Source organism: Hyaena hyaena, unplaced genomic scaffold (assembly GCF_003009895.1).
Source record: "Hyaena hyaena isolate Hyena2069 unplaced genomic scaffold, ASM300989v1 scaffold_227, whole genome shotgun sequence".
NCBI lineage: Eukaryota > Metazoa > Chordata > Mammalia > Carnivora > Hyaenidae > Hyaena > Hyaena hyaena.
Window position 1 is genome coordinate 1,508,627 of NW_024080859.1, and position 19,897 is coordinate 1,528,523.

Consider the following 19,897-nt stretch of genomic DNA (forward strand, 5'->3'; position numbering starts at 1 on the left):
GTGAGACCATCATTAAAGTTTTGCTTTATTCCATTGCATGTATCTAAAAGAAATTTTAAAGAGGAAAAAAGTAGTCTGTTTATTTTTACCCGTATATTTGCCACCTGCTCTTCATTCCTTTCTCCAGCTCTGGCGTGTCCCTCCGGTGTCCTTCCCTGAGCCTGAAGAACTTGGCCTGAGCTTCTTATAACACAGCCCTGCTTTGTGGCCAACTTGGAGGTGTTACCGCCCGATCTAGTCTTCCTTTCCCCTCTCAGCACTTCGAGGCTGTTGTTCCAGTGCCTTCCCGCCTCCCTTGTCCTTGAGGAGAAGCCTCAGTCCTAGGCAGTTGTCCCCCAAATGTACAATCCTGTTCTCCAGTTGTGTGCTCGCTCGCTCTCTTTGTCTCTCCCTTCCTCACTCTCTCTCTCTCTCTCTCTCCCCCTCCCTCCCTCCCTCCTCCCACCCTCGCTCTCTCTCTCTCTGCTTTTCAGTAGTTTGACTATGAAGCATACATATGTGGTTTTCTTTGTCTTTATGCTGTTTGGGGTTTGGTGAGGTTCGTAAATCTCTAAATCGTACCTTTTACCGGACTTTGCAAGTTTTTGGCTGTTACTTCCTTAAACGTTTTCTCTCCCCTGTTCTCTCCTGCCTTTGTGGGATTACAGTTACTATATGTTAGAGCTTTTTCTAGTGTCTCCACCAGTCCCTGAGGCCCTGTTTTCTCATCACTCTTTTCTCTCTCTCTCTTCTTCCTGTAAGTCGGACAGTTTCTACAGCTCCGTCTTCAGCCTCACTTACTTTTTTCTCTGTCATCTGTTGTTTAGCTGACCTAATGATGTTTTTATTCTAGATAGTGTACATTGTTCAGTTGTAGAATTTCCAGTTGTTTCTTTGTATGGTTGCTCTTCTGCTGAGATCTCCTACCCATTCCTCTCAAGTGTATTTTCCTTTGTCTCGTTGAGCGCGGTTATTGCTGCTTTAAAGTCATCCTCATCAAAGAATTCTAACGCCTGGGTCGTCTTAGGGTTGGTTCTATTGATTGTCTTTTCCCTCGAGAACTGGCCACATTTCTCAGGTTCTTTAGAAATGTGTCCTGTGTACCGCAAGTGCTCTTTCATGGTGACTGGATCCCAAAGAGCCTGCATGGTTTTGTTTCTCCAGGTGATTGACTTGGATGAAACTCCACCGCAGGCTCACGTTCTCTTGCCTGTAGTTGCGTCCTCGTGACCTTGGCTGTCGGCTGCTTTCAGTCTGCCCCTCCCCAATCCCCCAACAGTGCTGGAGTCAGCCCTTGACTTGGGCAGAGCTTATTGTGAAATCTGGGACCACCATTTTCTGCCTCTCCTTTCCGGGGTCCCTGTCCCTGATGGTAATTGTCCTGAACCACGATCCTCCGGTCTTTAGGCCAGAAGGCCGGCGAGTTTTCCGTTGGGGTCTTAGCTCCCCAAAGCCCTCAGATTATAGCTGTCCAGACAGAAGAGTCAACCCGGTGCGGTTCGTTCCTGCCAACTCTAAAGTCTTGTCCAAAGTCTTCTCCTTTGGTTCACTTCCTGAGCTCTCAGGTGGTTGTTTGTATTTACCTGGTTTTTGTGTTTTGTCCAGAGTTCATGGGTTTTCTCTGCAGCAGGGATTGGTCTGTGCAGATAAAATTAAATTTTTTATTTAATTATTTTATTTTGGTTTTTTAATGTTTTTATTTCATTTTGAGACGGAGACAGAGCATGAGCAGGGGAGGGGCAGAGAGAGAGGGAGACACAGGATCTGAAGCAGTCTCCAGGCTCTGAGCTGTCAGCACAGAGCCTGATGCGGGGCTCGAACCCATGAACTGTGAGATCATGACCTGAGCCGGTTGGACGCTTAACCGACTAAGTCCCCCAGGCGCCCCGGTCTGTGGGGATTTTAGTCCACAGGGCTGAGTACAGATCATTTAATCCTCCTCGCGGCCAGCGGCAGTATACGCAGATGTCAGGGCAGGCTGTGGCTCAGCGAATGGCCGGGTAAATGAATGAACTGCTTTTCACTCTTCCTCTCTCCTTTCACTCAGCTCGACCCTTTCGAATCCAGTGATCCTTTTTCATCCTCCAGTGTCTCCTCAAAAGGATCAGGTGAGAACGATGGCTCGTTTTCCTTCTGACCCGCCCCCCCTCACTGGCCAGCGGGGGGAGCCCACCCAGCGATGCTGTTACTTCCCAGCCGTGGGTCCTCGGAGTCTGTGTCATTTAGTCAGTGGCACCCAGATCCTTGCCTGAAGCACTTCAGCCAAAGCGAGCTGCCCTCCCCGCCCCCGTCCCCCTCCGGCTGCTCATCTTTGCGGAAAGGGAGGTCGGCAGTAGGGATGAAGTCAGTATTAACACCACAGTTACTGGTCACTCTGTACTCATTGCTCCTTCCAGATCTTCAGTTTGTACCCTTGGATCTTCTCCCCAAAAGAACCCAAAGTTTGACTGAGGGCACTGGCTTGTGCGTTGAGGGAGGGGAGCATTTGCGGACCCCCCTGCTTTTGGGGAACGGGCCCTGCTTTGTCCTGCTGCCTTCCCAGCAGCTCGTGCTTATTGGTGATAGTTCATCACCATAGGTGGGCGTGGGTTGTCCAGGCGAACTGCCCCACGAAGGAGAAAGCTCGGCAGAACTCTGCACCCGCAGACAGGCTCCCCACATACACAGCGTGGATGGGGGCTCACTGAGGAGCTGCACCCCCGCCCTGATCCAGGCCGTGTGCTTCTGCACCTGTCACTCCTGAACGTGAGCAGTGCTGGCCGGAAGTTCAGGTGGGGGCAGAGTCCCTGTGGCTCTCCCCTAGAAGAGACTTCCGGCCGAGCTATACCAACGGTGAGCCAGCGCAGGCTGAGCCTGTGTCCAGGGGCACGGCCCTGGCAAACATATGCCACCCCCTCAGATGTCCCGCGCTGGGGGCCGTTGGATACCGAGAGGCAGCGCCTGACCCTGACCCCAGGAGGTGTGTTCCATGAACACCCTGTAACTCTGCCTCTGTTGGTGCCACTTTGCAGGTCCCTTTGGAACCTTAGACCCCTTCGGAAGTGGGTCCTTCAATAGTGCTGAGGGCTTTGCCGACTTCAGCCAGATGTCCAAGGTAAAGCCCCACCCACGGAGCACGTGTGCCTCTGCCAGTGTCTGTGTGCCTCTTGTCGTGGTCTTGTCGTGAGCGGCCAGGCATAATTATTAATACCACGTATGTATTTCCTCAGCGCCTGTCATACTCTGAAATGCATCCTCACGCAAGAGCTGTGATCCGGCAGGCAGGGTCTAGAAAATGCCTGTGGTTGTGTTTGGCTCTATTTCCCTTCCTCTGAGAGAAACTGCCAGAGCCTGGAGTCCTTCCACGAGGCATTAGTGTCACGGGCTCACCCCCCCACCCCCACCCCCACCGATCCTCGTGGTGTCGGTTAGCTGCTGGATCTTAGACAATAAAGTTGTGGCTGCACAAAATCTGAGAAGAGAAGATATTAAGGCCCAGTGTGCGTGCAGCTGAGACTTGACCCGTGGGTGGCAGGTGGGAGGCATCTGGAGAACGGAAGCTGCCCTTGAGGACCCGAGGAGGGTTTGCGAAGTGAGGGCTAGGTTTTGTGAACAAGTATGCAGGTTCAAGACAGGACATTCCCACGGTTGTCGGGCTGGGTAGTGTCTGTGTGCCACGGTCAGATGAATGGAGCCCCTGGTGGTGTTGGGGTCCAGTGGTGCAAGGGGCTGGGGGTGCGTGGCTGGGAAGCTCTATCTTTTATTTATTTATTTTGAGAGAAAGACAATGCACAAATATGGCAGGGGAGGGGCAGGAAGGGGATGGGGCGGAGGGAGGGAGGGAGGGAGGGAGAGAGAGAGAGAGAATGAGAATCCCATGTAGGCTCCACACTCAGCGCAGAGCCCAGCATGGGGTTCAAGCTCATGAACCGTGAGATCATGACCTGAGCCGAAGTCAAGAGTTGGGTGCTTGACTGATCCAGCCACCCAGGTGCCCCTGACAACACTAAATCTTTAATGTCACAAAAAGTCAGTAGACCGTGTCCAAAACAGACAGATCAAGAAATAACAGTAGAAGCCCATGTTCATAGAGGTAAATCTCAGAAGAAACCGGTAAGAAGTCAGAAACGTCAGCCACGGTGAGTGGGAAAGGCAATGAGGGTCTGCTGGTCTCCATCATAGTCTTCAGTGTCCCTTGGTTTTAAGTCTGAGGATGTGTTTCTCTGATAAGAATTCAGGAAAGCAGCATGAGGGGTGCCCCTCAGGGCCCTGTCTGCAGGCCCACTTGGGCTCTGTTGGTAGCCCCCGCCGGCCTCCTATGGCACAGCCCGTGGCCACAGAGCCAAGCTTTCTTCCTCATCCCTCCAACCTCAAGCGACCACCTGCTCCAGCCCAGGTGCCATCGCCGTGGTATGCGTGCGGGCAGTGGTGGCCACGGGCAGGAGCCCCGCCCCATCCCTGATCTTACCTCCCAGTGGGGAGGGCTCACAAGCGAGATGGTGGAGAGGGAGCTGGGGAGGCGTCTCAGAGCATGTGGGAGCCGAGCATCCACACAAGGAGTCGGCTTCCAGCGCTCCGCCCACCCCTGCCGGGCACCCCCGCCCCCGTCCCCACCGGGCCAGCTCCCGGGGGCATCCTGCCTGCTGACTCCATGATCACTCAGCCCGCGGGGCACACACTCGTCTGGGCACTGAGCACTTGTGGCGAGCCGACGTGTGACTGCGGCACCCGGCTTCTGAGAAGCCTTTAGGTTCCGTTTACATTTTCAGAGAAGCGCACCGAGCGTCCGCTGTCGAGGCAGCAAAGCCAGCCTCTGGCCGGAGAGAGGAGGCCTGTTTAGCCCTCGGCTGTGGCAGGAGGGAGCTCGCAGGTACTGGTGTAGCTGCCTCTCTCAGTCTCGTGCTTGCAGGGAACAAGCCGCCAGCCCTCGTGTGGAAACACGGGCACTTGGACGGTCAGGACGCCGTCTGGGATTGGCCAGAAGGTGCCAGGGCAGGAGACTTGCTGGAACATTGCCTGTCGCCGGGTGGCTGTCGCGCACAGCCCTGCTCCTCGGCTGGAGCTGTGTGTGCGTCCTCCGCTTTCGTCCCTGCTTAGCAGGCAGGAAGTCAGCTCTTGAAAGCAGAACGCGTGTGCCACACGGTGGCAGCAGTCCCCAAACGAAGGGGCCTGCATTGCATTCTCAAGCTGTCAGAGCAAGCCCTCTCCCTTTGGGAGGCTGGCCCCAGAGACGGAGGGAGGGAGCCGCCATGGGCCAGAGGTGCCCTTCTGAGACGTGTCCTAGTAGAGGCTGCACGGGCTGGTGGGGGCTGCGCAGGGCGGCGGGTCTGCAGGGGCTCCGGGCAGCAGGAACGGCCACCCCTCTGCCCTGCAGGTGGCCTCTGAGCCTGGCCCTCCCCGTCTGTCCGCCTAGTCTGATCTGCATTGGTTTCCCTTCTGACTCAGCTTCCTTCTCCTTGTCCTCGCGTCCCTCGATCGGGCTGCACACACACGTGCACTGGGACTTCCAGAGCCCGGGCCCCTTCCTGTTCGTGGTGCGGGCGGGACGGAGCTGGGTGGGGCCGTGGAAAAGTCTCCAGTGCGCCTTCGTTCTGTTTCCACGCTCCCGTCGGCTCCCGGTGTCCTGCCGCTTGCGCAGCTGTACGCGGAGCCCTGAGCTTGTAGGTCTCTGTTTTCCCTTTGGTTCCCTTTCTGTTTTTCAAGAAAAACATCGTGTGTATAAATAAAATGCTGAAGGAAATGAAAGTAAAGTGGCGAGCAGGCTTTTTTTTCTTTTTGGCTCCTTGGTTTTGTTTTGTGTGTGTGTGTTTTTTACATTGCCAGCCTTTCCCCATCTGAGTGGGGGGCGAGGCGGCGTGCACTGGCGCCCTTTCTTAACTCCACCCTAAGTGGGGGTGTCCCGCTCTGCGTGGCGGTGCCGAGGGAAGGTGACGGAGCTGGCTCCCGCGCATTCCTTCGGGAGGGCCTTCAGGCTCGCACTGGCAGTGCGGGCCACCCCTCTCCCCGGACCCGCAGAGATGTTTTTAGACCTGTGTCCCTCCATCACCTTGCTCTAAGAACAATTTCTGAGCATCTGAGAATAAGAACAAGACCTGAACTTAATTATTTCGCTCCCTCCCCCAGCAAAAAGAGCCACCTGTGCAGTCCTTGGCTGGGCGTCAGGCCCCTTCCAGTCATTTCTCCAGTGGTTTTTAAAGCTAGACATGCATGTTTAGGGCCCTTTCTTAAAAGGTGAGAGGAGCTTGCTTTAAACCAGCGCTTTAAACCATGAACCCAAACATGTTCCTCTCAGAGCTGCTTTTTATAGTGGCTTTTCTCTTTTTTTGTTTCTTTTTTTTTTTTTCTTTCTGGGCACGCTTCACGCCGTGCCAGCCCAGAGAGCCCCTGCTGACTTTACTGAAACCCTTCTAAAAATAGTGACTTTCCCTGAAGCCGCAGCCTGAGGAGGAATGGGCCGGGTCCCAGAGGAAGCTTCTTGGGAAACCTGGAGTTGTGAAAACTGGGATCTGGAAATGTCGCTCGCGGGCTCTGTGGTGTTAGAAGTGCGATGGCTCTCGGTCGCGGTGGGAGCGGGCCCTTGTGGGCAGAGCCCTATCCCACTGGAGTGAGCCCACCGGCTCCGTGGGCTTGAACACAAGGGAGACGTAGAGCCTGCCTGGGCTGCGGTGTCCTCCACCGGCCAGGACCGTCCTTACCGCCCATGGTCCACGCTGCAGCTCACGGGCTGGGCGCACAGGGACCCTGTGCACCGAAGAGGGCCCCGGCTGCCACTCCGGAGCTGGTGCGTTCTCAACGGTCAGGACAGAGACTGGTGTCCACGGGGGGGACTGGTCACGCCACCTCCCTGCTGAGAAATCGGTTTTGATTCCTGCCTGCCTGTCTCGGGTTGTGCGGAAATTGCATGAGCCTGTGTTCGGTGAATGGCGGGGGCAGGAGTAGAACCCACGTGCTCTCCCAGCAGTTGCCCCCACCCCCGCCCCCATTCTTCTTTCCCAGACTGCAGAGCTTAAGTAGACCTTGACACCTCACCTCAGCTCTCAGGCTGTCTCCCTCCGGGGTAGGGTCTGTGGATAACGGGAAGAGACAGGAATAAAACATCAGTAGCTCATGGGGCATCCGCGGTTCTTATGAGCATCTAAGAGAATTCTTGGCATGATAATTTTGCCGTCTTGTGCCAATGTCGTTGGGGTGCCCATTCAAGCAGTTTCACACGGCTTTATTGCATTTTTGCTGCAGCCCTCGAGCAAGGGCCTGTTATTATGACCATTTCATAGATGAGGAAGCTGAGGCACGGAGCAGTCAGTGGTGGCAGGGCTGAGACTCCAGCCCAGGCAGGGCCTCCCGGCCCTACTCCTGACCACTGCACTCTAGTGCAGACGTTCCAGACACTTGAGCTGCTGGACTCCCTGCCTTTTGTACCTAAAAGGACAGGTGTGCACAGAGCCCAGAACGGGGGGCAGCGGCCCTACACAGTCCGGCTACCCCTTCTGCCCCTCTTGCTCTGAGCTGCCTGGGGGGCCGTCATGGTCCTGGCAAGGGATTGAGTCTTCCTCATTTGACGCCTGTCTTCCTCAGGGCTTTCTCGGGCCCAGTGACCCCTCCTGCCTGTTCTGCCTCTTGCCTGCATCCACGTGTGTCTCCTCCGGGGGCCTGAGGACAGAGCTCTGCCTGGTACAGGCCCCCAAACCTATCGCAGGGGGTGGGCTGCTGGCAGCCGAGGGCAGGGGCCATGGCCAGGGGCCAGAGGCAGACGATGCAGGTTCCTATCTCCCTGACTCCACCACTGAGGTGCTGTATGACTGTAGGCTGCGTCTCCTCTCTGTGCCTCAGTTTCCCTGTGTATAACATGAGGTGGTTGTTGGGAAGAGGAGAGGATCGGCAACGAGCCAGCATCTCCCGCCCTAGGGGTCCCGTCCCTCTCACGGGAACTGCCACCCCTTCCCCACTGCAGACTGGTATCTATGACTGCGCCCAGGGCGGAGATTGCGCGTCATTGTCCCTGTGACCAGATTCCAGGGAGGGGAAGCTGCGTCCCATGACTGGACCACGGAGGAGGGAGGACGGAGGCCCCGTCACCCATCACCTGAGCTGGCCCACCTGCAGCTCGTCTGTCTGCCATTGGGGGTGTGTCATGGCCCGGCACTGTACTCTGCGTACGGGCTGCTCACGGGGACAAGCCACAGCCTGCCACAGGTGCTGCCCCACCACCTGTGCTGGGGCACGCGCTTGCCCACGGTGACGTGTGTCCCGTGGAGTCCCACCAGGATATCAGGCAGGCGCACTTGGCTGGAAGGGGTGTCAGGGAGAGCTCGGGGTAGGGGCCAGTGAGGCCTGGTCAGTCTCTGAGAAAAAGAGGGGATTGGGGTAGACGAGGTGGAGCTTGTCCCAGCCGGAGGCCCTCCGTGCGTGGGCCCTGGAGAGCGGGGTGTGAGGAGTTCCAGGGACGGGAGTTGTCGAAAGGGTGGGGGCGGCTGCAGGGATGAGACGGAAGAATTGGGCAGTGGGGGGTGGTAACGAGGTCCCCCTTACCTTGAAGAGTGCTCTGGAGGCTACCTGTGGGCACCGGGGCTGCTGGGTGCTATACCCCTGCCTGTCCTCCCTACCCACCTTCCCACCCCTGCATCTCTTACTGGGAGGGCAGCTCTGAGTTGCATTTGAGATGGGGCTGGGGTCCGGCCTGAGTCACCGTGTGGACTGCAGCACCCTGGGGCCACTGGGGGGCGAGGGGGTGCTCTGCTGCCGTTCTGACCCGGTGCTCAGCCCAGAGATGGTCCACGGAAGGGCCTGCAGCTCCTGCGAGGGCAGGGGTGGGGCCCATTTTTGAAGCACGAGCGGGAGGCCCAGGGGACCCTGGGGTCAGGAAACACTGATGTCCCTGTGTGGGTAGGGTGGCGCGTGTGGCAGGGGACACCGCTCTTGTGACATAAGCCTGTGAAGGCACAGGGCGGCTCTTGCCTGCTCCATGCTTGCTGGCTTGCCCCTCACAGGCCAGGGGGCCCTGATTGTCAAGGGTGGAGGAGAGCAGGGGTCCCCGTGGGGGCCGTGCCGCAGAGCCCAGAGGGTTGGGGGCCTCAGCGAGGCTCTCAGTACATGAGCGTTGGCTGAGTGGGCATCCGCTGCCTCCATTTTAACAATTATTTTTGCCTCTCTTTCGTGTCCTCTCTTACAGCCCCCAACGTCTGGTCCTTTCACCTCCTCCTTTGGAGGGGCAGGATTCTCAGATGACCCCTTTAAAAGTAAACAGGACACTCCCGCTCTGCCTCCGAAGAAACCTGCTCCTCCGCGGCCTAAACCGCCCAGCGGTCAGTACGCTTTCTTCTCTTGCAGCACCCGACCACCCCCCCAAGCCCCCCAACCCCGCTGCAGGACGGCAGGGGAGGGGGCACCAGCCCAGCGTGGAGCAGATGCCGGGGGCCACACTCGGAGCAAGAGAGGCTCCCTACTGCTTAGCAGCCTGGGTCCATGCAGGGTGTGTGCCTGGAGCACACCTTCCCTTCCCCCCAACCCCCCACCCCAGTCCTGTGGGCCCCTGGGCTCCGAGCTCAGTGTGGGCCTCCAGGGTGCTCTCCAGAAGGCCCAGGGCTCAGCCCCTGGGGGGAGTGTGTGTGTAGACAGGATCTGGTGGCTCCTTTGGCCTCCCCCTCAATCCAGCGCCTCCCTGCCGGTTAAGGATTCATTGTGGGGTTTGGGGTGGGGGTCTCTCTGGCCGTGTTTGATGCCAAAGGAGGCAGATGGCTCTGGGCTCCCTTCTGCTTGGCTTCCGCCCAGTATCACTGCTGGCAGCTGCATGCAGGGGGCTTTGTGCAGACCCCGCCCATCCTGGCTGTGGCTGGTGCTGCTGGTCTCTCTCAGGAGATGCTGAGGACTTTGAGCTGAGGACTTTGAGCTTGTGTGGGGACTCTCTCTCATACGACAGCCATAGGCCAAGAGGCCAGGTCGCCAGGCTCGAAGGAAAAAGCTGTTGTTTCGAGTGGCAGAGGGACTCACTGCAATTTCCTAGCCCCTTTTCCCCTCTGCTCACTGTTTTCTTGCTGCGCTGGCTTCAGGCAGCTTCCGCTATGCTGTCCTGAGATTGTGGGCGGCCGTAGGAGACCCACAGGCTGCCTCGAAACCCTGGTCCTGCCTGAGCTAGCTTCTGTCCTTCAGTCTGCCTGGGGCGCCACTCGGCGGCCCATGGGACTCTCTAGTTGTCCCGGGCCCTCCCGTCATCCCACACGAGGTCTACCCGTCGAAGTCTTCCTCTTAGTAGAGGCGTATGAGGGGAAGTTATTTTTCAGAGGTGGCCTGCCCTGTCGCGTCACCTGCATGCGCCGTGGCTTTCTTTCAGGAGGACGGGGGCCCCGCCTGCAGTGCCCACTTTGGCGGCTCTGAGGGGACCCTCGACAGTCTCCTAATGGAATGGCAGCAGGCCTCCGTGCTACACCTGAAAGAAGGGAGCCAAAGCATGCACGCACACACCTGCCTACGCCCGCTCACACACATGGGCCCGTGCTTACGTGCCTACATACGTGCACATGTGCTCATGTACTGCTCACACGTGCAGACGCGTGTGCACTTTCCTGTGCACCCTCGCATGCATGCGTTCTCACACAGTGCTCGCACACACCTGCATGCACATTGCACACGTAAGGTTCTCACATGCGTGCACATGCACGCGCTCACATGTGGGGCAGTGCAGCATGTGTCAGATCTTGGCATTGGACACATAACGTTCTCACGTGCGTGCACACGTGCTCACACACGGGGCAGCGCGGTGTGTGTCAGGCCCCAAGGCATTGTACCCGTAATGTTCTCACGTGGGTGCACACACACACACAACGCTCACACACGGGGCAGCGCGGTGTGTGTCAGGTCTCAAGCAGTTGCTCCAGAGCTTCATTCTCAGGGTTTCTTGGAAACTCTTCTTTCCGCCTCCTCCCCATACTTGACCCAGCGCCCAGTCTGCTTTTAAACTTGCTCTTCGCTGTCCCCTTTCCCTTCTTCCCCCTCGTATCCCCTCTGCAAGCCTCCTCGCCCTACTTTGGCTTTTGCTCGTAGCATACTGCGGACTTAGGAAGCAGAGAAGCCATCCACACTGGGGAGAGGCTTGGGCTGGTATTCTGGGGAGTCTCAGGCTGCTTTGCTCTTGGCTTGGGGCCACTGCACCCTTGCTCTGCCACGGTCGGTGGGGTGCCCGGTGCCCCCAAGTACCTAGTTCACGTCATGGGCCCTCAGGGAGCACCTGTTACCTAGCCAGGTCCTAGCAAGGCCTACAAGAGAGGAAAGGCACTATGATGCTCGTTTCTCAGAGAGGAAAGGGAAGTGAGAGAGGCCACATGGGCCACCCGCTGTCACACAGCAAAGTGGCAGCAGGGCCAGCCCTGGACCCAGAGACCTGCCCCACCTGGACCTCTCCACCCCTGTGGACAGCCGTCGTGAGGTTCAGAGTGCTCTGGAGCATGGTGGATGCACGCACGGTGTCTGATCTGTAAGCGGCCACGACGCTCCTGCGTCAAGGTCTAAATGTCTCTCGTCTGATCTCTCACCTAGAAGCAATGGCTGATCAGAAAAGCCCTGCGCTGTACACACTGCTGGGTGGTAGGTACACACCGCGTGACGGTTGTCGTCTGAGCGCTTCCCGTGGTGGCTCTGCTGTGATTTCCTACTAACCTCTGACAACGTGGAAATTGCTGGCCGTGCAGACGCGCCCCACGCAGGACATCTGAACCCAGCGGTTGACACTTTGGTGCTCGCATCTGGGGGCAAGCATTTGGTTCTTTGGGGGATGCACAGGAAGGTGTCTGCCCCACACAGTTCCTCTATGGAGGGAATCGAGGCCCCGCTGTGCACACTGATACCACCACCACCCCCACCCCCCACCCCCGCCGTGGCATCCACGCTGCGCAGAGCGAGACTGTGTAAGGCCTGGAGCAGTCCTGGGGTTGGCTGGTTATTAGCAGGGCAGGTCAGCCGATGAGTCTGGAAGAAGGTCCTACTCGAAGTTCTCATGATGAAGACACAGGGCACAACTCGTGTTTTCTTGGGTGCTTATAATAGGAAGCAGCCAGGTAGATGTCCAAGTTATGTTGTGTTTTTATTTTTTTTGTTTGTTTTATTTTTTTTTAATGTTTTATTTCTGAGAGAGAGACAGGATGAGCAGGGGAGGAGCAGAGAGAGGGAGACACAGAGTCCAAAACAGGCTCCAGGCTCTGAGCTGTCAGCACAGAGCCCGATGTGGGGCTCAAACCCACAAACCACATGACCTGAGCCGAAGTCGGATGTTTAACCGACTGAGCCACCCAGGCCCCCCTGTTTTTATTTTTTAAGAAAACAAAGGCCAACAGTTTGAAAGTGAGGGAATAAAATGTGCTTCTTTGCTCACCTTTTGCTGCATGGAGAGGCCATGGCCAGCATGCTGAGGTGGGACCCGGGAACACCACATGACCACACTCGAGGGCCTTCCCGGCTTGCGGAAGGCCCCCACTGTGGCCCCACCTCTGGGACAAGGTGAAGTGGGTACCCTGCAGCTGGGGGCCCAGGGCCCTAGTGAGGGAGCCGTGTTCCCATGGAGATTCCAAGTGGATGGTCCAGACCGCCTGGCGAGAACAGTTTTTTTTCACAGACCGAAACGCACGGCCTCCTACCTGCACTCACAGAAAGCAAGATGAAGGCATGGCTCTTCTGTAGGCTCTAGAAGCCTGGCAGGTGTCTGCGCCTGGGGGTGTGGCTCTGATACGTGAGGCTGCTAGAATCCAGGAAGGTTGATCAGGCTCAGCCCGCGTCCTGGACGTTGCAGCAAGGGCATAGGCTCACGTTCCAGCTCTGCCGCCATCTCCTTGAGGGGCTCTAGGCGAGCGCTTGCTCCTCACCAAGCCTCGGTTTCCCTGACTGAACATGGGACCGACTCTGGCCGAGTGGAGGCCGTGTGGGGAAAGTGCCCTGCATAGTGGCTACCCTCGCGGTGGTGTGTGTGACGTGTACCCCGCCCCATCCCTGGGGTCCCGGGACCAGGGCACAGGTCCTCCTTCCACAGGCTCCTGTCCCAGAGGCAGCCATATGCATGCCGGAGTTACCAAGGCACCCTCTCCCCCACGAGATTGCAGTTGGGCAGAAATCTTTGCAGTTGGAAGAGTCAGAGCATGGGCAGCTGAACTTCAAACAGGGCTCCGGGGTCCTCTCTGGCGAAGTCCAGCTGCTGTCGCTTGTGCGGGGCCGAGTGCACGCTTGGGTCTGAGTCACGCGTGGTCTTTTGGGCACCGTCTCTCGCGTGCTGTATCTTGCAGCGTTCACGTTCCGTGGGAGTTGTTTGTGCTTGTTTTCTAAAGCTCACCTGAGGTTTAATGGACATGCAGTAAACTCGTGTATTTAAGCATCAGCCTGTGCGGTCACGATGGGGGACCGGCCACCCGGGAGCCTGGCCGAGGTTCCCCAGGAAAGAGTCCTGGTGTCGTGTACATGTGACTGGGGCAGTCCACGGCTGGCCATCTGCTTTCACTGCTAAAGAGGGAGTTCTGTCTTGACCCGAGCCAGAGGGCGGACCCTCTGGACCATCGAGAATCACCCTCGGGGACACCTGGAGCTCCAGGGTCCGCACTGAGTTCTCTGTGCTGAGAGCTCTTTTCTAGAAAGGTCTGTCAAGGTATTCAGTAAGCAGCAGGTGCCTGTTTGGGGTAGAGAGAATGGTTTCTTTCAGGCAGATGCAAAACAGACCCCGCTCGCAGCCTCCGAAACCTGTCAGTTAAAGCTGTTGCTCGCACACCTCCCCCAGGTAAACAATGGTATATTTTCTGCAACGGATCAGAGACCGAGATCAGTCAGAACTCACCGCTGAAGAGTTTCTAGGTAAAAGTTGTTGATTTGCAAAGGGAGAAACAGATTTTTTTTAAGGGCAGGAAATGGCTGTGTGGGTGTCAGTGATTGGGCCTCCGCACCCTGGCGACAGATAGCGGGATCCTGCGCTCGGCCCCACCCTGCCCACTTCCTGCAAGTGCAGCCCTGCGTTCGGTCCCTGCAGCGCTGGGTGCCACCAGCTAGCGGGCCTTCACCGCTAACCGGCAAGTCACCTTTAACCTCTCCGCAATTTAATTAGCCTTTTATTACTGCTAATGACCTTTTCACCTCCAGAATAAAGCCGTGCACATGCCCAGGGTATCTTTTCTGGCCCTGTCCCTCCTCCCCTCATTTCTCCAACGAACACAGGAAAATGAAATAGCATTTAACCTGTGTCCCGTTTGAGTCAAATGATTTAAAAAAAGTCCTGTCTCCCCGGGAACATGAGTCCCCTCCCACACCTGTGTGTGGACGCCACACGCGGTGACTGCGGCTTCTGGCTTCGGCCGGCATTCTGGCTGCCGCCTCCTGCAGGCCACCCGCTCACGCGGCGGTCACCCTGCCCAACCTGGAGGAGCTGCTCCACGGGACCCGGCCGTGGAGGAAGCCCCGTGTTCACCCTCAGCCCCCCACCTGCTCGGACAGGCCTGGCTGGGAGTGAAACCGAGGTGGCCATCCTTCGCCCGCATGGGTCCTGGACCTCGTTTGTTGCTCAAGATCCACTTTTAAAATGGCTTCTCCAGTTGAGCCGTGCGGTTAGCACCTCAGCCTTGAACTTAACTACTTTAATTCCGTTCCCACGATGATTTCAAAGAGATAATTCGGTGGGTACATATGAAGTTCTAGAATGGGACAAGAGCGGCTCACCGCCATCTCCTGAAGCCTGGAAAATTCTGGCACTGGCTGGCCAGACAGGGTCGGGTGCCCCAGCGGAGCCTCGGGCGCCCAGGCTGGCGGAGCCCTCCGTTCCCGCTTGCTGCCCACCCCCCCGCTGGCAGGGGTGAGGGGGACGGGCATCTGTGTCAGGGTTGCGGGGGGACTCCCTGGCGGCACGTGCTCGCCGGCAGACCCTGCTTCCCGCGGACAGAGAAACGCCCTTTTCCTCTCAGCCTCCTCCTTGTGAAGTGCCTGGAGACAGACTGTTCTTTGGGGTGCATTTCTGCTCTGCAGAGTCGGCTGAGTTTGAAAATAGAAGCATTTGCCTATCTTAGCGCACGCCCACCCTCCCGCGCCCCGCAGGGAAGATTGAGTGGGAGTTGAGTGACACAGTTGTGATCTGTTGCTCAGTGAGTGGCGTAGGGTCCTGGAGCAGAGGGAACCGCGCTCAGCTAGCCAGGTCCCTGGGGGGCTTGGGAGCCTCGGGGTGGGGAGCAGGCTCAGAGAGCCTGGACACCCCCATCCTGCATCTGAACGTGCCCCGCTCCTGGCCCCAGGCCCCCTCCCAGCCACCTCGAGGGCTTCATGTGCCTGCTGCCAGGCTTCCCCCACCCCCTTGGTTCCATTTAGAGTGAGGTGAGGGAGCCTAGGAAGAGGGGCCCAGTGTGGCCCCCACTTCTCCACAGTCCCTCGTTCCCCCGTCTCTCAATTCAAAGCACCGAGTCATCCCTTTTCCTCTGCCTTCATCAGCTGAAAAACAGCATATGCGTGTGGGGCAGGGGGGAATCTGGCCATACAGAGAGCAAGGGGGGCTCCCCATTCTGCTAAGGCTGTTCTGACTCCTTCCAGGCTGCCCCCACACCAGGAGGGGGCTCCCGGGGGGCTGTGCATCTCCAGTGCACGCACACCTTCTAACCGTCTTTCAGACCCGCCTGTGACACTTGTGATTTTGTTAAATGTGGGCACGCCGCCTTTCTGCCAGAGCAGAGGTAGCGGTCTGGCAGCTCTGGAGCCCCTCTGTCGGGGCGAACAAAGCCTGGGCCACCTTGGCCCTGAGGTGCAGACCCAGGACTCCCCCCATCTGGTGGCTGCGTAGCCACGAGGGTCTCCCCGTCCCCTCCCCAGGGTGTCCTGAGCCCCTGGGAGAGGACGGTGCAGGTTGGCGCACGGGGCTGCTCCAGCAGAGTGCGTCGAAGGCAAAAGTCAAAGGACAAATGTGATTTTTGCAAAAGCAGAACTGTGAGACCTACAGTCTGGCTTGTTTTTGTCATAAAGACTGATCTGCGATTTGTAAATTCACTCATAAGTCACGTACTCCCCTCCCTGTTTTTGCACAGAGCTAAAGTAGCCCCCGTCAGGAGCCTTTTGTTGAAACTTCTCGAAAATCCTCTCTCTGGGGATACTTGTTGTTTGAGGACCCAAAGAGCGTGGCTATCCTCCTTCCCCCTTTTCTCCTTTCTCTTCTGAGGGTGGGTTGACCCTACGTCCCCGGGGCTCGTCACCCAGCTCAATTCCCTGACCTTTGACCACTTCAGACACCACAGAGGCTGAAAAACATATCGGTTGTGGAGCTGCCTGGTGGATAATAGTAAATATTTGGTCAGCTTTTCTCAACAATTCAGTACCAAACCTCATCCTGTTCCCCTCAATGCGTTAAGCAGATTTTTCTTAAAATTCAGTAAATATTTTTAGTGGAAAATCTCAACGCTGCGATGGTGGGGACCTCAGATTTTATCTGCCGGGGCTGTGCTACTTGGCACAGCTTTGATCTCCCAGGCTTGCCTGCTCTCACATGTGCATCAGCGGCAGCGAGCAGGGCTGGCGTCTGCAGGACTCCTCGCCTGCAGGCCGTTAGTGGGTCCCGAGTGCTCATTTCTTCCCTCCCTTGCCTTCCCTCTGTGTCCCTCCCCGGCTGGGGGCCAGAGGAAGCCGGCGAAATGCGTTGATTGAAAAGCAGTCTCCCTCCATCAGAGGTTTCCAAGGGATTGTGAATGTGAAGGCTTGTGCCCTGGACAGGCTGCCTTTCTCTCTGTCTCTCTCCCTCCCCACTGCCCCCCTGGTTAATCCGTTTTGCTGAGAGCAGGGCAGGGGTGGGAAGGGAGAGGCCAAGAGTGCCCCCTCCCTGGCCGCAACCCTCCCGTGTGGTGGGGCAGGAGCTGTGGAGGGTGAGGGGCGGCCGCCTGAGGGTTCCCCGTTGTGCAGGGTGAGGGGCGGCCGCGTGGACGTGTCCCCGCGCTGGCATAAGTGGCAGTTGCGCAGACGTCCTGTGTTGTGCAGGGTAATAGCTAAGGTGGGGCAGCTGTCCTGACCACAGCTCTTGTTTTCTTTCTTTTTTCTTTTTTTTTCTGTTGTTGTCATATTGTCTTGTTTTTGTATTTACCTCTCAGCTCCAGAAACGTAGTTGCGTTTTCCAGCTACGGCCTTGAATCTTATAAATAGAACCCAGCCAGTGTCCAGTTGGGCTGAAAAACGTGCTCGCGCTTCGGTGCATTTTTGGTATTTTCACCCCTCGGGTTCATCGAGACCCTCACCCCACACCTCTTCCCTCCTCCTGAGCAAAGACTTTCGAGTCAGGGAACCTGCCTCCCATCAAGAGTTTTGAGCCCTCTCCCGGTTTTCCGCGTGTGTGTCCATTGTTTTCCCCGATGGCAGGCTGGGCTCTCGCAGACCCTTCCCGGGCGGCAGTTTCCTGAAAAGCGTGTTGGGAAAGGAGTGATGAGGGGGCAGTCCTGCCGCCCGAGGCTCGTTCAGGGGCGCCTGCCCGGGGCCCGGCTGCTGCCCTGATCCCGGGCACCCAGGGCGCAGGGTGGGGCGGACACGGGGGGCACACATGGCCTTGAAAAGTTAACCAGGAGAATTAAAGAAATTTCTACCAGGGTGGAGCCGGCCACTGGTTTTTCTTTTTTTTTAACAGCATACACTGTGGTAAACCATCGGGTTCATATTGTTTTTGCTGAAGGCAGTCCTGTGTGCGGTTTCGGTGCACCGCTTGGGTAGCTGTTGAAACTGTTGCGGTTTGAAATAAGCCCTATTTTGCCTTTTCTTCAATCTTGCACTCCTCTGGTAAGGAGGACTCCTCTGAGGATTGGAGAGTATCGGGGGGGGGCGCGTCAGCAGCCCCCAGGCCCCCCAGGTCGTCGCTTGGTGCCCCCTCGCTCAGCGGCGTCCCTCTGCCACGGGGTCAGGCGGCACCCCGTGGGGGCATCTAGGAATGACGACGCCACGCCTACCAAATGGCGTGTCTCGGGAATCGCCCTGGTTAGTTTCTTTCACAGCTTTTTTTAAAAAAGTGATTATCGTCGCCTCCTTTGCACCATGTTCTAATCGGCATCTTTCCTCACTCGTGGTACCTGGAGTGGTGGAAGAGGCAGAAAACGGGCAGCAAGTTGGCTCAGGGGCGCGGAGGCCGCGTAAAATGACTTTGTCACGTTCAGGATAAACTACACCTCAGAAAATCGGAAAAACGATTAAGGCGTTAGCAGAAGTGGTTATGTAAAAGCAGGAACTACACCCAGAATGTTTTAAAAGTGCAGCTGCTAAAAATAAATGGGGGTGCAGAGTAGGAAGTTTGGACCGAGGGCAGTCACGGTATGCGTTTCTTTGCGGAAAGCCTCTGATCGCCAGCACGGTGTCAGGCCAAGCCAGGGACGCCACCGATTTCGCACGTGTCAGGTCCAATAATTCAGCCCCTGCGCCCAAGCACAAAAACAGACAACCGAGAAAAAACCGTTTTGTTTCTTTTTTCTTTCCCCTCTGAAATCAAGAGCAGTTGACGCGCCCAGGTTTCATATTAACACAGTCACGATTTCTAAATAACAACGGTTTCAGCAGCGGAGCAAGGCCAGGCCCCGGCAGTTTTGATGTGAACGACGCTTTTCATCTCCCTGATACCCCTTGCTTGTCAGAAACCTCAGCTTGAAATCCTAGCGGGCTGGGTTCTGAACCCTTTCCCTCCACCCCCGAAAAGCAATTTAGAAACCACAGCAAACCCGAAGCAGGGTGGGGAGATGTTCCCGACTTAAAAGAAGGAAAGAGCACAGAGTAGGCAACACCTTTGAACGTTCGGACCGCTGTGCGCCTCGCTCGTGGTGCCCAGCGGGGGTCGGCTGACCCCTCGGTCCCTGCATAGTTGTCTGCCCTTGGGACCAGACCCTGCAAGAAAAGTCAAGCAGCTGTCCACCTGGACTTGCCGCCGAGCCCTGGGATTGTCAGCCTGTCCCCGGCAGCTCCGTACTGTTTCCTGTTTTAGAATTTTCCTCTTTGGTCCACTCTCATTTTAGTTTTTGACTTAAAAAAAAATCAGCCTCAGAGTACACCAGTGAATATCACTCTCTCTGGCAGAGGAGGGAAGCCAGAACTCTTTGCTAGCTCTCACCAGAGGGGTTCCAAGAAAGGGCCTCCGGTCCCTCAGGACAGTCCTGTGGCTCTTGTAAATGGCAGTCCCGGGCCCACGAGGACCCCTGTCAGGGACAGGGAGTATTTTCTGGCTCCAGCAGTTGCTGAGCCCTGCCTATGAGGAGCTGACCCTCGTATGCTGGAGGCTAGCCCAGGAAAGTCGGTGCCATGGGAGGAGGACACAGCAGTTGGGGACCCCGCAGGGGAGGGGTGAGCCCTGGGGCGGGGGCGGGGGTCTGCCAGGGAAGGGTGAGGCAGGAGAGGCTGGCCGGGCTGGCTGGTGCAGGTGGTCAGGACGGCAGAAGTGGCCATGGGAAAGAGGCTGGAAGGGGCTGTGCCATGAGGACCATGCATGCTGAGGTCGGACCTGAGCCTGTGTCCCCAACCCTCAGGATGCTATCCCGCAGGGCACCCCTGCCTGTGGCCTTCAGGGTCCTTGCATGTGCTGGCTTGGTGTGCAGATGAGGGCCAGTGTTCCTGGTCGGGCCCCAGGAGCAGGCTTCCCTCTGGAGCAGGCTTCCCTCTGGAGCACGTGTGTCTCCCCGCACTCAGGCCTCAGATGGTGCCGCTGCGTGGGGTTTGGAAGGCGAGGTGGAGGCTGCCCCCTGGCACACTCTGCAGGGACATCTTCTGGGGCCTGTTTCCTCTCTTAGGGGTGGCCCCCAGCATGCGCCCCCCTGTGGGAAAGGAGGGTCCGAGGGAGGGTTTGAGGTTTGAGGAGGCAGATGGGCAGGCGCCTGTGAAGTGGTCCAAGGGGAAGGAAGACGCTTCTGAGTGGCTCTGAGCAGAGCAGAGAGCTGCAGCCAGGGGTCCTCAGTTTCCCTGTGGGGGACCCAGGGGGCTTCAGTCTCCCAGAAGG

General features: G+C 57.4%; 1 protein-coding gene across 8 annotated transcripts in view; it reads left to right on the forward strand.

Annotated features, from left to right (window-relative positions):
- Window positions 1-19,897, forward strand: part of EPS15L1 (epidermal growth factor receptor pathway substrate 15 like 1) — a 98,505-nt gene that overhangs the window by 69,331 nt on the left and 9,277 nt on the right. For 2 of the 8 annotated variants that reach the window (XM_039243331.1, XM_039243334.1), the window contains exons 20-23: window positions 2,027-2,087; window positions 2,991-3,073; window positions 9,128-9,260; window positions 11,488-11,535. In XM_039243331.1, the coding sequence (XP_039099262.1) occupies window positions 2,027-2,087; window positions 2,991-3,073; window positions 9,128-9,260; window positions 11,488-11,535 (325 nt within the window). Of the gene's footprint in view, window positions 1-2,026; window positions 2,088-2,990; window positions 3,074-3,188; window positions 3,430-9,127; window positions 9,261-11,487; window positions 11,536-19,897 lie in introns of those variants that run through there. The other 6 variants (XM_039243332.1, XM_039243336.1, XM_039243335.1 and 3 more) reach the window with 4 other exon arrangements.